General features: G+C 37.4%; 1 protein-coding gene and 1 long non-coding RNA gene across 7 annotated transcripts; one reads left to right on the top strand and one right to left on the bottom strand.

The window, feature by feature from the left end:
- Positions 1-501: 501 nt before the first annotated feature.
- LOC108021468 (calponin homology domain-containing protein DDB_G0272472) lies at positions 502-12,753 on the top strand. 6 transcript variants are annotated; one of them, XM_017090204.4, is made up of 11 exons: positions 503-1,075; positions 8,359-8,421; positions 8,485-8,623; positions 9,274-9,388; positions 9,448-9,777; positions 10,180-10,410; positions 10,470-10,589; positions 11,037-11,090; positions 11,300-11,766; positions 12,304-12,412; positions 12,472-12,753. In XM_017090204.4, exons 1-11 carry the CDS (start codon positions 1,000-1,002, stop codon positions 12,586-12,588), a joined length of 1,821 nt encoding a protein of 606 aa, XP_016945693.3. In that variant the 5' UTR covers positions 503-999; the 3' UTR covers positions 12,589-12,753. The 6 variants fall into 6 exon arrangements, with proteins under 6 accessions (XP_016945690.3, XP_016945693.3, XP_016945694.3 ...); XM_017090205.4 differs by having other exon boundaries at positions 504-1,075; positions 9,448-9,675; XM_017090206.4 differs by having other exon boundaries at positions 505-1,075; positions 9,448-9,525.
- LOC139353094 (uncharacterized) lies at positions 12,654-14,744 on the bottom strand. The gene is made up of 2 exons (XR_011604229.1): positions 13,842-14,744; positions 12,654-13,780 (listed from the first exon to the last, which is right to left on the bottom strand). It is a non-coding gene; the product is annotated as an uncharacterized lncRNA (long non-coding RNA).
- Between the last annotated feature and the right edge of the window lie 142 nt (positions 14,745-14,886).

The raw sequence follows: 14,886 nt of genomic DNA, 5'->3' as shown, positions 1-14,886 counted from the left end.
GTTGCAATGATAACTTTAAATTAAATAAAAATTTAGTTTAACTTAAAATTTAAAATATTTGGAAGTATATGGACCACATTACTTACACAAAAATTTCTCTTAGTGTCGATTTTGTTCAACTCGTCATACTATCGCGAGGGTGCGTGTCTTCGCTAAAGAGCACAATTAATGGCAGCACTGATGTTGTATACATAAATATTTTATTCTTGTTAAAGTACTACTGTCTTGAATGCTATTAAAAAAATTAATTATTAAACTAGATTAGAAGTAGCATTTAAAAATAATTGTTTTATTTGTTTAACCACTTTTTTAGAATATAATTTTGCACTGCTCTTAAAACTTGGCAGCACTTTTCAATCTCATGTTTTCCAGCCCTTCCAAGCGCGCTCTCTCTCACTCTTCATCCGCTCACTTCCATTGCAGTGCCGCTTGCGAGATACTTTTGTATCTGCTTCCAGTCGGGTTCCAGCGCCGCTTGCAGTGTTATTATTACTTCCAGTGTGCTGGACTGGATGGCCAAGTCAAACAACATCCATTCGCTGAGCGGCTTTCGCTGTTGAATGAGCTGTTTTGCTGTTTTCGTGGAACAACGGCCGCCGCGTATCTTTTAGATACAAAAATTAAATCGAATCGAACCGAATTGCAGCTGCCGTTGCGCGCGTGTTGTCGATGGAAATTGTGGAATTATAACAATTATTTCTCGTGTGGAAGTGTGAAAGTGAAATAGTCCCCCAAAAGCGACGCAATTAGATGAAAATATAGTTTACTCACGCTCTGTATCCGACGTGTATCTTTGTATCTTTTGTGCGAGCCCGCTTCAACAAGTAAACCAATATTTAAAAAATCACTCAAGTGGAAGACTGCGCGTCCTTGGGCTGCACCCAATTTTAAACACCTGTTTTAGAACCGAGATACAGATATTCGATTGCGATTTGATCCACCGAAAGAGACAGCCGCAGCCAGTTAGAACGAGACAGGGGAAGCGAGCTGGGGAAAGATATGAATAATTTCACAACCACAACAGCAGCCGCACCACCAAAGGAAGCGCTGCCCCGATCAGGACATGTTAATGAGGGTAAGCATGGGTTAAGAACCGAACCAAACCAAACCAAACCATTTCGAAATTGGTTGAACATGAACAATTTCGTACGGGGCCTTGGATAATTGGAAATTGATTGGGTTTGAGTGGGGCTATTGAGATGAGGGAAGAAATCAGGGGCAGGGGCACTACATAGAAGTGATTAATTTGAGGTCTTTTAGAATTCCTCTTCGACGTTTCTACAAGGGTAGATTTAAACTCTCTGGGTATTTCTTTAACGAAATTCCCTGGCTTGTGATCAAATGTTTTTTTAAAGAGGTTTTTTTCATTCCCTTTGCTTAAGTATCTCTTAAAAAATGTTACATTCCTTTTTTTTCTTTAAAAATTTCTAAGTTTTAAAGAAATATGTGTATATTGAATAACCACTGAGACATTTGTAAACAATTTGGTTTTTTTTGTTCTAATGGAGTTGGGAATTTCGCTGTAATTTGTTACCTTATTTTATAGAACTGTTCAATATCATTTAATATCTACAATTCTTAACAAAAAAAGTGAATAAATCATTGAAAATGACTAAAGAATTTTCCAGCTATTCATAAAAATAGTTTTGCAATCTCTTTGATCACATCATAACGAAAATTATTCTTGCACTTCCTATACCCTCATTCATTCCACCGATTTGATATCTTTGAATGCCGACATCAGCCAAAACAAACATTCAAGTTCCCAGAACTTCTCGAGTGTCGTATGTGCCTTGGGGTTCAAAATATAAGCTATTTTTCTGTTGGTTCAGATGTAAACAAACCCCATCGAGCACGTTTACCCTTATCGCGTTCGGCTTGACCTTATGTAATAATCAAAACATTTGCATAGGAAAATGTTACAACATGAAAAGCTGGCTCATTCAACACATTGAATAAGCTCAATTAATTGAAAACCGAGTACGGAATCTCGATGACAAAGAAATGGCTGTTGTGCAAATCTCTTGGGATCACATTTAGTATTTGTTGTTATGCTAATGCGAAAGATTGTCCAAAAGAAGAAAAAATAATACACAGAAGACACGAGCTGAAAAAACTTTCACGACGCTCAGCCACAATCGCAAGAAGTTGGCAAGTTCCCTCTTTTTTTGGGGTTTTGAAAGTCTTTTTGAGACGATAAACAAAAACAAAGGCCGCCAGTCAGCAGCTGAGGAAACCGCATAGTTCAGACCAACGACCGAAAGCGGACAAAGCTGTGAAGAAGAAATTTCAGTTGAAAAATAAACAAACACCGAGCTCTTATATAGTTTTCTTTTAGAGCAATCGAGGGGAAGCCGAGCGATCCCCGCTACAGAAAGGGAAAATATTCACTGTTTTTTTCTTTTTGGAGGTGCAAAAAAATGATTGCCGCAAGCACTTTCCATTTAATGGATACACTTAGAAAGATAATATATACATAAATCATTTATTAACTGATACAAGATTCTCAAAATTTGCTATCCGTGATATTTTTCTTTTCAAATCTTAACGATCGCTATGATATAATGATATAATCACTAATTTATTAGTACCAAGTAATAAATCTGAAAACATTATTTACCAAATTTAAAATTTCCATTAAATGTTGTGTATGTTATATAAAAATAAATAACAATTTTATAAAAATAATATGTTTTATTCTTTGCTTATTAGGTGCCTATATTCAAATGGTATGCTGCTTAGGTACCCAGTTGTTAACCGATTTTCCTGAGGTTTTTCTCCAGTGCAGATATGCAAAAAGGCTGACTCCGAGCATTTGTATCTTAAAGATACAGCGCGTGCAGCAGGCAACAGCTGACGGTTAGCCAAGGGGATTGCAGCCGCTTCATTTGCGCCCAAGCACGCATGACAAAAGACCCCCACAAAGAGTCGGCCCTCGGTTTGAAATAGCCGTGCCTCCAACTGAAACTCACTCAACTGCTGGCCTCTTTTTTTTTTGCCAACCAGGCTGACTGACAAGTGAAGGGGTTTCTTTTCAGGAGGGGGCTATGATGGGAAGGGGCCCAGCAGCCCCAACAGCAACAGAAACAGCAGCAGTTGCATGACGAGCCGCCTGAATGCAGTTTATTTCTTTTTTTGCTCGCATGCCAGGAATGATTCACTCGCCAGGCCACGATGACAGGATGTGCGAGTGCCAGGAAAGAGGTCTCCTCCATTTGGATTTGGCTCTTAACATTTCTATGGGGATAGCACTTAAAGGAAACTCAAGCCCCACTCTTTTTTGCCCCTTTTATATCGCTTTGTCATGACTTGCGGTGGCCTATAAAACAACTCTTCCAGAAGCCCAAATAATGGAGTTTCCAAGGAGTTGGGCTATCCACCTTAAGTGCTGGTGCTTGCAAATGAAACTCTAAATAAACTGAAAAGTTATATGGAGAAAATTGCACTTGTATTTAGAACACAAGTTTAGGTAATGTTAAGAACACATGGGGTTTTTATTGCTCCTCGACCTATTTGCATTCATCGGTGAGATAATGTAGTCTGATCTAATGTTTTATTTAGCCTTTAGCTAATACCCAGGTACTTTGTAAGCATCTTAAAACGAGTATAATGTCATTAGGGAAAATATAATATTTTTTTAACTATTAAATATTTAATATTCACATTTCAACCCAGCTAAAAACTATGAGTCACAATTCTTAGTGCTAAAAAAGTATCCAATATAACTATTATGAACAGTAAATATTTAATCAGACTGTTTGCCAATACTTACAACTGCTTAACCGACGTGGAAAAATAAATAAATAATGATAATGAAGAACCCATACGACTCATGATCCATTAGTTGCAAACACAAATTGGCGAGCTAATAGGCTTACTTCCTCTTTTCAAAAACAGTGAAAGCTTGCCTGTCTAAATTCATAAGTATCGTAGCATGAAACCGAAATTAAGCTAATTTTTGGGCTTTGCTTTGTTGCCATAAAATATAACCATCAAATAGACAATTATTGGCCTTTCTGCTTTCGGTGTGCATAACTTGGATTGTGAGTGCCTGCGAGGCAATTCAATCAATCAACGGAAACCGAAACTGAACCCGAAATGTGAGTTCATTTGAATGTAACATAAACTAGAGATGTTGCAGCCAGGCTAAGGTCAATGTAAGGCTGGCTAAATATACTGCAGTGTGTGTGTATCTGTATCTGAGGCGTATCTGTATCTGTCAGATGCAACATTCAAATAGTCGACATTGCAGGCCGCATTTCTCGTCCAGTGGCAGTGGCATGTTCAACAACCTTGAGTCAGGTTTTTCCACTTTCGGCGCCGCGCCGCTTCTTCGCCGCTGTTGCAGTTGCAGTTGCAGTCGTCGTCAAGCGTCAACAGCATTTTTTTCCCGCCGCGCACACATATTTTCCTGGATTTTGTTCGGGGGCTCTCTCATAAATTTTCCCGTCAAACTGCTTTCTAATTTTGGCTTTCCACACTTGTTTATAGTTTTTTTTTTTATTTATGCATATGCATAGGTTTATATATTCATTACCATCTCGGGTTGTGTAACTCTTCACGCGATCGCCAGACCATTCATGCGTGCTCAACCATTTGAACTTGGTTGCCAATCAAAGAGAATCTGAATGGGAGAAATGGGGGAAAACCGAGCTGAAAGTAAGGTGGTGGTGAAGCCCTCCAAATGCAGAAAGGCCCAGACGAAAACGCTGCGAACTGTAAATCGACTGGCCAACAAGGTTAATTGAATGTGGCAGGCGAGTTTGTAAAGGTTGCAGTGCACACAGCTTGGCCAAATAGCAGGGAAACGGCAGCTAAACAATTGTTGCTGCACATATGTAAATAATTTAGTGCCCCATTTAACTGGGTTTATTGGAAGGGAAAGTAAATACCCATAGTTATTTCATAAAACTAAATAAATGAATATCATACAAGCACTTTAAACACTTATTTTATGATTGCATTAATAACTTAAAAAATTTTATTTAATGGTTTTCCGCTATTATTATCAATAACCAATGAAAACATATTTGTAAAATTAATTGTGTAAGTCACATAAATTCGTTTAAGACAACAATTAAATATTATAAAATTATGTTCATATTCCAATGGCAACAAACCAATTTTAATTATTTGTCTAAATTTGTGTTCATTTTGTGTTCATATTCCATTGACAATAAACAATCCTTTGAAATGTTATATATTTATAGAGCAAGAAAGAGTCCATATTATATATCTCAATCAAAAAATTCAATCAGAAGATTCTTTAGAACTTGAAAACAAACAAAAAGCCCGTATCAACAACTTTCGATCAACCTTCACCCAGCTGATTTTTACCCAAAATACCTCCCCTCCCCGTCGGGTCTTCCTCCCCCGTGGAGAGAATTCTTCAGAAATCTCAAGACCCATGAATCATGCATTTGTTGACTTACTAACCCGTTCTCGGACCTCCGTTTTTTGGTCAAGTCAATAAAATGCTTTTGTGACCCACATTGCACCACCCATTGTGGTGTGAATTTTTGGGCCAGCAAAGGTTAACTGTTTTTATTTTTTGGCGAAAACCCGTTCCAGGGCCAGTTAAATATTCTATTTTCCCCCCATATGGACAGTCGCAATAAGTCAGCTGTCAGCTGACGGAACAGGAAATCGAAGGAATTTCAAATTTGTCGTGTGAGTTTATAGCAACTGGCGAATTCAAATGGCACTAGCAATAATTTTCCAAGACTTATATGCTGTGCGATTTTTATGCCTCGGTCATTTCCTCTCTTACTCTAAAAAAAGAAACACTATTTAACGGCCAGCGTATGGAGTACAGTAAGCTAATTTCAGCACAGGTTTTCTTTGTTTTTCCTCCATATATGAGTATATACATTTTTTTTTCGTGCCATATGATTTGTTTTCGTATTTTACCCGTTGTGCATAATAAAAAGCCGCGCTTGCCCGGAGAATTATAAAGCAAAAGCGCAGAGACGTAGGAACAACAAGAAAATCATATACACACAAACTGGCACTTATTCGAGACTTTGTAAGTTATATGCTGAAAGCGCAAAATAGCAAGAACTGAGGCTCAATTTGAAAACAATCGAAGATTGACATACCCTTTTGAAGTCTCAAACTAAGTGGTCTATGATTTTTAATTGATTTGTTCTTGATAATCTCCCTATTACTTAAACAAAAACTTTTTATGTATTAAATATAAATAAAGCTTTCCATTTGTGGAACACATTATAAATTAAATCCCGAATCAAAAAGACGTATGTTATAAAAAATCTTAAATGAATTAAATATACTTATATATTTCATAGAGACTTCAAAGTACTTAAATAAGCCAAACAAATAAGTATATCTACCATTTTATTTCTCCTAAATCTAAAGAAGTGAACATATTTTGCCAAGTCAGCGAGATCATATTAAGATGCATGATACCCCATGTATATATAATCCCAATTTTTTTGTAAATCATTGCAAACAACTGTCTTGAATTACCACACACTTCTAGGGTATAAACATAGTGTTGAGTTGGCCAAGGGGGAGTGGTAAAAAAGTTTAAGATGGGGTTTCGAGGGCAGGCGGGGTAAGCAACCTGAGCTGAGCAATCAGGCCGAACCACTCAGCAGACCGAGCGGGCCAGAAAAAGTGCGAGTTTGCAAAAAAATACTTTGTTTTTTAGTTTATGCAGCGGCACAAAATACGTTTTTTTTTTCTTTTAGCAGCATGCCCGCGCATATATAGAATCCGCTTAGCTATGTACTTACGGGTATATAGTGTTTATGTGCAGTCAGAAATCAAACAACTAAATTGATTATGTCTGCCAGTGCGATGCCCCAACATCTCTGTTCTGCCTGCTGCGGTTGCAGTTTCGTTTCAATGCAGTTAATTAAGTAAAATCGCCTCTAAGTGCATTAGCTGCACTGAGAGTCCGAACCATAATTCATTTTCAACTAGAGTGTTCTAATTGCACTCGCCCTAATTGCGTAGAAATCAAGGGTCAGAGGTCGACTAATTGCCAGTTGACAACTGTCAAGTCAAAGAACCTTTAAATTAGAGCCATTGTGGGGAGATCGGAGTGTAGCGATAAGGAAGTTATGTATGTTAATAGATGCACTGAAAGGAAGAACCTAATGGAACTACAAGTGTGGGAAGCCAAGGAAATTATGGGGTCAAAAGTAATTAAGAGTGATAACATAAGTGTTGAGAACTTGAAAAACACATACTTGAGTTACTGAAAAGATCTAATCAGGTGCGCAAATTAACATTCATTTTTAAAATGTGAGGGCAACAAAAGGGGAGCATTTTTTTATTTATCATATCAAAATAATACAATAAAATATAAATATAATAAATTCAAGAGAAATCTAATTAGTTTTCTACATACTGGCTCTCTGCTGTCATTGTCAGTCATCATATACCTTGCATATCTACCTAGATACGAACTATCAATCCGAAAACAAGACGTACTTGAAGATACAACTCATAGTCTCATCGGGCCAACAACTTTCCCACTTTGCCACACTTCCACTTTCCAGAGACAGTGACTGAGAGTCGAGGCTCCCCAACTAAATGAAATGATAAATGACAGCAACTTAAACACAGACCAGAACACCAAACCAGACGGTTCCAATTGCGTGGATCGTGTATTTGTACACAGAAAACAAATCCTCAAACCAAATATGTCATGTTAATTTTCAAAATGTTTTTAATTTAAATACCAGAGAGCCTTATGTTTTGCACAAAAAGACTATTTTTACTTGTGTTCTTTTCATATCAAAACAAAATCAACTTATCTTTCGGTCGAATCAATCAACATATATTTTAAAAATAATTAAATTATAAAGTTATTAAATCTAACAGATATTTTTCCTCTGTGTAAACACATGAGCACACGACCGAACTGGAACCACAAAGCAAAATAACAAAAACATATAAATAACCCCAAGCGAACCCCAACCAAAATTCTACACACACAATTAAGAGGAAGTTTATACCACGCTTTCCCTTATCAGCGAACTGAGATCGCTCTATGCTCGGTTAAATCGATCAAAATGCTGTCCCAACTCCTTAAAAAATAATCCCCCACTCCAGCTGCATTACATCTTCAATGGAATTCCTTTGTTCGAGCCCGGTTCTGTCCCCAATTCGAAAGACTGCATCTCGAAGGTGACTCATCGGTTTACCGAGGCATCAAGTGGAGCAAACAGATTTTTACGATATTGCAGGGCTTCTATAGGGATTTGATCGGTAATCCGATAGGTTCCGCATTAAATATCACTTGTCATTAGATACTGTAATTAACTGCCATAAAAAAAAGGTGATTCAAGGTACTCACAAATGCTTTTTTCTATCGTTTCCGCATTGCAGTGTGCAAGGAGTGGCTCGTGCGTGAGGATGGCGCTTTGGCCTACAAACTCCAGTCCCAAGAGAGTAAGTACCAGAGGGGGACTAATGTTTGACCATTAAACTAATGCATACAATCATTTCCCCCAGTTAATGACTTCTACAAGGGAAATCGGTACAGAAACGCTGTGGTACGCGAGGATTTCCCAACTGCCCTGCACGAACAGATCAAGGAAAAGGAACATGCCCAGCGAAGGGTAGATGCCTACAGAAGACGTCTAACTGAACAGTAAGTCCTAACTATACCAAAAAAATCAAAATGAGAAAAAATAAGCCTTGGAAAGACTAAATCAATAAATTTTTTCAATTCTTAATCAAAGCACAAAAAATGCAAGAATCCGATAAGGTCAGTGCGAGGGAAATGGAAGTATTCATGCCCCAAATCGGTTGTTTCCCATTTTGACTCGTCTAGGGATCCTGATCAACAATATATATAATTTTTAGGGTCTGAAACTACAGCCTGAGTGCTGAAAACAGTTAAAAATAAATTCAAAGGGCATTTTATTATTGTAAAATAAGCTTTAAAATCATTATCCCACTTAAATAATTGTTCTGACGCCTTAGGTCATTTTGTTTGTTGGGTTTTTGAGTGACTTGCAATGTAAAATGAAAATGATAAAGTTATTTGTTTATTTGTTTGTACTTACACTATTTTTAATGGTCAACAAATTACAAAAATTGTTGCTAACATGTTAGCATAAATTTTTGATTAACTCCTTTTGACCTTTTGAAACATTTTAAGGTTTTCGTAATTACTCATTTTGTGTTCAGTAATGGTAATATATTGTAGTAACCAAAATCAAAGATATTCAGAGACCAAAATTTTTGAAAGTCATGCATTCTACATTTTCAAAGGAACTAATCACAATATCTCAACAGGGAGGAGCATGACAAGCGAGTGGCCAAAGAAATTGCTGACAAACTGGAACGTGATCTGCAGGAGCAGCAGCAAAAGGAGCTGCAACAGAGCGAGCTAATAGCCAAGCAAATGCAGGTGAGTGCCTTGCATTTCTTCGTATCATCATGTCCCTTGAGTGATTAACTCGATTGCAGGAAATCTATGTTAATTTGCCGCCTGTGCCGCCGCCAGCAACACGAGACAGGAGCCGTCCGCCGCCACGTCCCGCCAAAGCAAGTATACACCTGCAACAACAGCAGCAGCAACATCAGCCAGAGGCGAGCACCTCACAGCAGGCTAGATATCACAGTCAGCAACACCAGCAGCAGCAGCAGCAACCGTTGCAACTGCAGCAGCAACACTTTTCACAAACAGACAACTATGTAGGATTATCGCTTATACCAAATATTGTAGATTTGCCAGCGGCAGCAGCAGCAACATGCACAACCCCCACTAGAAATGTACAGGCACACAATCAGCTGTTGGTGAGTGATGTCTTATCATCGCAACACCAGCAGCAGCAACAGCAACATCACTCACGTTTTCATCATGCACAACAGCAGCAGCAGCAACAGCAGCAGCAGCCACATCAATCATCATCGCCGGCACGTCGTCCACCAACAAATCCGACCACAACTGCAACAACTAACATGCCCAGCACTCCATCCATAACTCAGCACCCACCCACACACACCGCACACTCAGCTGACATCGATGAGCTGGTGGACTATGCCGATGTTGCTGACAGCATACGCGACTACAATATCGCTGTCACGGGCTGCACGGCAGCAACATCGGGCAGTGTTGTCGATGCAGCTGCAACATCACTCCTGAAACAACGCTCCCCGTCACACGAAAATCTCCTAAGAACCGAACCGAAATTTCAGAAATTGTCACCCGAGAAATACGATCAACTGGTGGGCAATTTTGGCTTGGGAAATGGAACTGGATCGGGATCTGGATCGGCCAAGGCAGCTGAGAGACACATGCAGCAACACGCCGATGACATCGAACTCTATGTGGATCCCTGCGATTATGCGAGCCTGCGAGAGATCGGACTGCCCATGGAGGAGATCCAGGAGATGAGCAAGAAACTCAAGCAGGAGCAGAAGGATGAGGTGACTCCACAAAAAGCTGGCTTCAATTGGGTGTGTCTTATAACATTTTGATATTACAGTTGCTGGCTCGCCGACTGCAGGCCATCGAGTCCAAGGAATGTGTGGGCCAGGAGCACAGGGATCGTCTGCTGGCGATCGAGGCTCAGGACAAGGAGCTGGCCAAAATGCTGCAGGACAGGGTAAGAATTTCTATGATAATCTAAAATAGCAATTCGAGCAAATATGTAAGATATGGTCATAAGATATTATTAGGAATAAAAAACGATCCAACTTAAAAGATATGGTTGTCGAAAAATATTAAAAAATGTATAAATATATCTTAACTAGTTAACATTTTTTTAAAGGTTAGGAAACTTTCCTTATAAATACTAAGCAAATATACATAAGCTAAATTTATTATAATAATACAAATATGTATAAAGCTATTTAGGACTAGCAAGGTCAAAATAAATGCCTTATACGATTCCACTACTCTTCCTAAAAAATGTTATTAAGGATAACGTTTCTGAGCTTGAAAAACCGTATACTTAGGGTAGGAGATTATAATCATCCCATGCGATGCAAACTTTTACCAATAATATTAATATTTCCTGAATCTAAATTCTACCCCACTACCCAAATTACAGATGAATTCAAAGAATTCGTTTTGCTATAGATACAACTATTTAGGAATAAGAAAGGTAAATTTAAAATAACAAAAAAACCAAAACAATGCAGTCTTATTTTGCAAAGCATGTTTCAATTAACATCTTTATTTAGCTATTTTCATGTCTGTTCATATCATGAGCACTACATTTGTATACCAATATTCTTATATTCAGTTAACTGCTTTCATTTATTTTTTTGTGTACACCTAATGTTGAAATACCACCTCAATCTGCCTTTTTAGGAGAAGGCCAAAGCCAAGCGGGCCAAGGAGAAAGCTCGTCTGCGAAAAACTCAGCAGAAGGAAGCCGCAGAGGCTGCCAATGGAAACGGTAGTCTGCTCTGTGGCACCAATTCTTATTGTGGTCCTATGCTGCCGCTGCCCCCGGATTGCCTTTCCAGCAATGCCAATCATTCACAGGCCGACATCGATGTGGAGGCCTACTCGAATCCCATAGATGTGCTCAACAATAGTCGTGAACAGCGACCACACAATGGACCTTTGACCAATGGCAGCCTGACCAGAGATGGGGGCTCGGGCTCCAATCACAGCTCCATGCAGAGGCAGCAGAGGAACATGGCACCCATTAGGGGAGAAGACGATATCTACACTCTGCCCGTGGACAGTTGTAGGCCAGGACCAAGGCCTGTTTCACTACACATGGCAGCAGAGGCGGTGCAACAACTTCAGAACCACAATTCCATGACAAGGTGAGTGTGAAGTCCAAGTACAACCACAAATAAACATTTTAATTTAGTTGAATTTGTAAAATATCTTGTGAAATGATAAAATATATGATTATTTCTTGTAATATATAAAATTTAATATTTCTTATTTAATTATCAAGAAAATGTTCCACTTGGACATTCAGTTAAACTATTCATTTTACAAGATCTATCACAGAGAAAATTCTAGCGCTCTCATCTGAGTTGAAAATGTACTTAAAAATAGAACGACATTTTTAAGTTGATTTATGTACATTGTATATCTCAACAATTAAACTATTAGTTCAGTCCGTAGTGTATACTAATCAAAAAGTGGTTAAATAAACTCAATTTAACTTTTCTCTTCTCACCATTTTGTTCTATTATTGAGAAAATTGATATTGAAATTGAACTTACACGGATTTTAAGAACGAATGTTCCCAATTCAAGAACAATGATCTTAGATATATTTTTCTGTGTATACCTCATACCTACCTTAAGCCTTTTTATTGTAATAAAATTATTATATCTTTTTCCTTACAGATCCGAGCATTATGGATCCGAGGCCGGTTCGCATGACAGTTCCAATCTGAGCGGTCAGGACATATCGCCCCACATGAAATACTCCAAGTCCGGCAATTTCGGTATATATGTATAAAAACTTTATCCCTGAAATGTATCGCTATATATTGATGTATATTCCCATTGCAGATCAAAGTGCCAGTCCCACGCCGCCTTACATGCCAATTCAGGGTACTCGACGATCAAATTCAAGTGAAGATCGTAAAAAGAAGTCCAAGGACAAATGCACGCATCAGTGAACCATAATCCCCCATTCAATACAACATTCAATACATATGTTTTGTACTCTCTTGACAATGAAATTGTTCAGATCAAAATCATAACTTGTATCGATTTATTCAAATCTTTCTCACATTGTATCTTTAGATCTTAGAGGTAGCTTATAGTTTAAATACATCAAAATCATGTACATTACTGTGTGGTTTAAGTGATGGTTTTAGTAGACGACATCATTGGGTTTACAATAAAGATTTTTTATAGATAAATAATTTAAATGGAATTCATTGACTGGGAATGGGGTTAAACCAAAACAATAAAATCACAACATTAAATAAACTAGATAAAACTAATATACTTAATGAAAAGAATATTAACTAATTAATTTATAAAATGACTTGAAAATATAAAATAAAAACAAAAGGAAACGCTATAATCAAGTGCCTCAACTATCAGATACCCATTAATCTGTTTTAAAATTCAAATAAAATAAAATTACAGGGCAATTCTATTGGAGCGCCATAAAACATCAATGCCAGCGCCACGGCACCTAGCGGATGGCAGCGGTACTACTGACCATGCCAACACCTCTTTAACTTAGTTTGGCATAACTTTCAAAATAACAATGCGATTGGTACCATTTTCAGCATTTAGATAGGTATTGATCAGTAAAATATATTTCAATTCACACTGAGAGAAAATCTCTAAAAATGTGGGCGCCAGACAAAGCTCGTAGAGTGGGCGTAGCATCCCACCGAAAAACACTTGCGCTGCTTTCAAATCCATAGAATCTGTTTAATTAATCCCAACTATCTAATTTTTAAAGTTTCCGAGACCCCAGCATTCATACGGACAGACTTTTGGACATGGCTTGATCCTAATCAAGAATATATACATATTAGAGGGAATACAAAATACCTTTTTAGTCTACGAGTAACGAGTGTAATAACCGAAAATATTATGACGTATGGGTCAATAAAAAATTAATTAAAATTTTTATATTTCTTATGTACTAGATCGGAGTAAAAATTAAAATAAACACGGATTTTAAGAATTCGCCTTTAAAACAAAATTTTACGTTTTCATATCTTAAATTCGAGTGTAGTTTCCGAAATAAAGTAAAGCTCGCGGTGTCAACGTATAAGATGAACTTTTCTGGAACTTCGGTCAATTAAATCCGAAAGTTATTCTCCAAGATTCCATAACCAGCCGAACTGCATGTCTGTCAAAGAAACTTGAATCTTAGGGTATGTGATTTTCATTAGTTTTGTGTAGACCTTTACCTTCTGAAAAGTTATTGCATTACTTCCGATAATACCGCCCTCGGTCAGCTTTTGGATATGCCTTCGTTTTTTTTACTAACATCAGCAAGTTTGCGTCCAATACCGGAGATCAAAACTTGTGAAACTGGTATTAAAAGTCACAAGTTAGGGTCTCAGGGAATCAGCCATACAAACATTTGCACATGTCACTAATGCCAATATTTACATACGCCCGGTTGCATTTAAAAGTCCAAGGCATTCGTAATGAAATTTCAACGAAGGTCTGGCTTAAAACACTATTCTTGTTGTCCACAATCAAATTGTCTTGCACCGCCAACTTTTGTATGGCTGGGAGTGGGTTGAGTTGGTGGTGCAATTGATTGGGAGTTTTAATCAATTGTGGCTTGTAGTCAAGCAAAGAAAGCTAGCACATTGTATAGTATGATTTGTAATTACTACTATACAACCTACTACCTCAATTTGCCAGAGAGAAAAAGGTCCTTGGTGTAGTCCTTTTTGCTGGGTGGTTTGGTGTTTAAGGATTTTCTGGGTAGTTTTATTGGCTCGGTTTTTGGTTAAAATGATGTTGGCAAATAAGAAGAATAATGGGGAGAAATTATATTGAAATATATATTTAAATTAAAGTTGTTAAATATGCTTTTGAAATAAAATATTTTATAAGATACTGATTCTTTTTAATTTGTTACATTGTTTTATTGTAGAAAACTACATTATAGTTATTGTTTATCAGATTTGCTTTTAAACTCCGAATTATAAAAAAGCAGTTTGATTGTGTTTTATTTGGATTTTTATTCATTTTTTTATTGATCAAAGCATTCTTAACTGAAAATGTTTTGATCAATAAATTTTATTGAAGCATATTAACGTAAAACTCCGTTTTTTGCCACGGTGTATGCATTAATTTTAAAAAGGGTTTAATTTTATGATTTAAATCCATTTAGTTTAATTTTGTATAATATTGTTTTATAGTGATTCTGGTTATATTATTATTTTAATCCTTACTCCGCCATTATTACAGTTTTTTGATATGTCATTCGATTTTGTT

The sequence above is a fragment of the Drosophila suzukii genome, chromosome 2L (genome assembly GCF_043229965.1).
Source record: "Drosophila suzukii chromosome 2L, CBGP_Dsuzu_IsoJpt1.0, whole genome shotgun sequence".
Taxonomy (NCBI): domain Eukaryota; kingdom Metazoa; phylum Arthropoda; class Insecta; order Diptera; family Drosophilidae; genus Drosophila; species Drosophila suzukii.
Note: the sequence above shows the minus strand (reverse complement) of the source record. Positions and strands in the feature narration are given on the sequence as shown.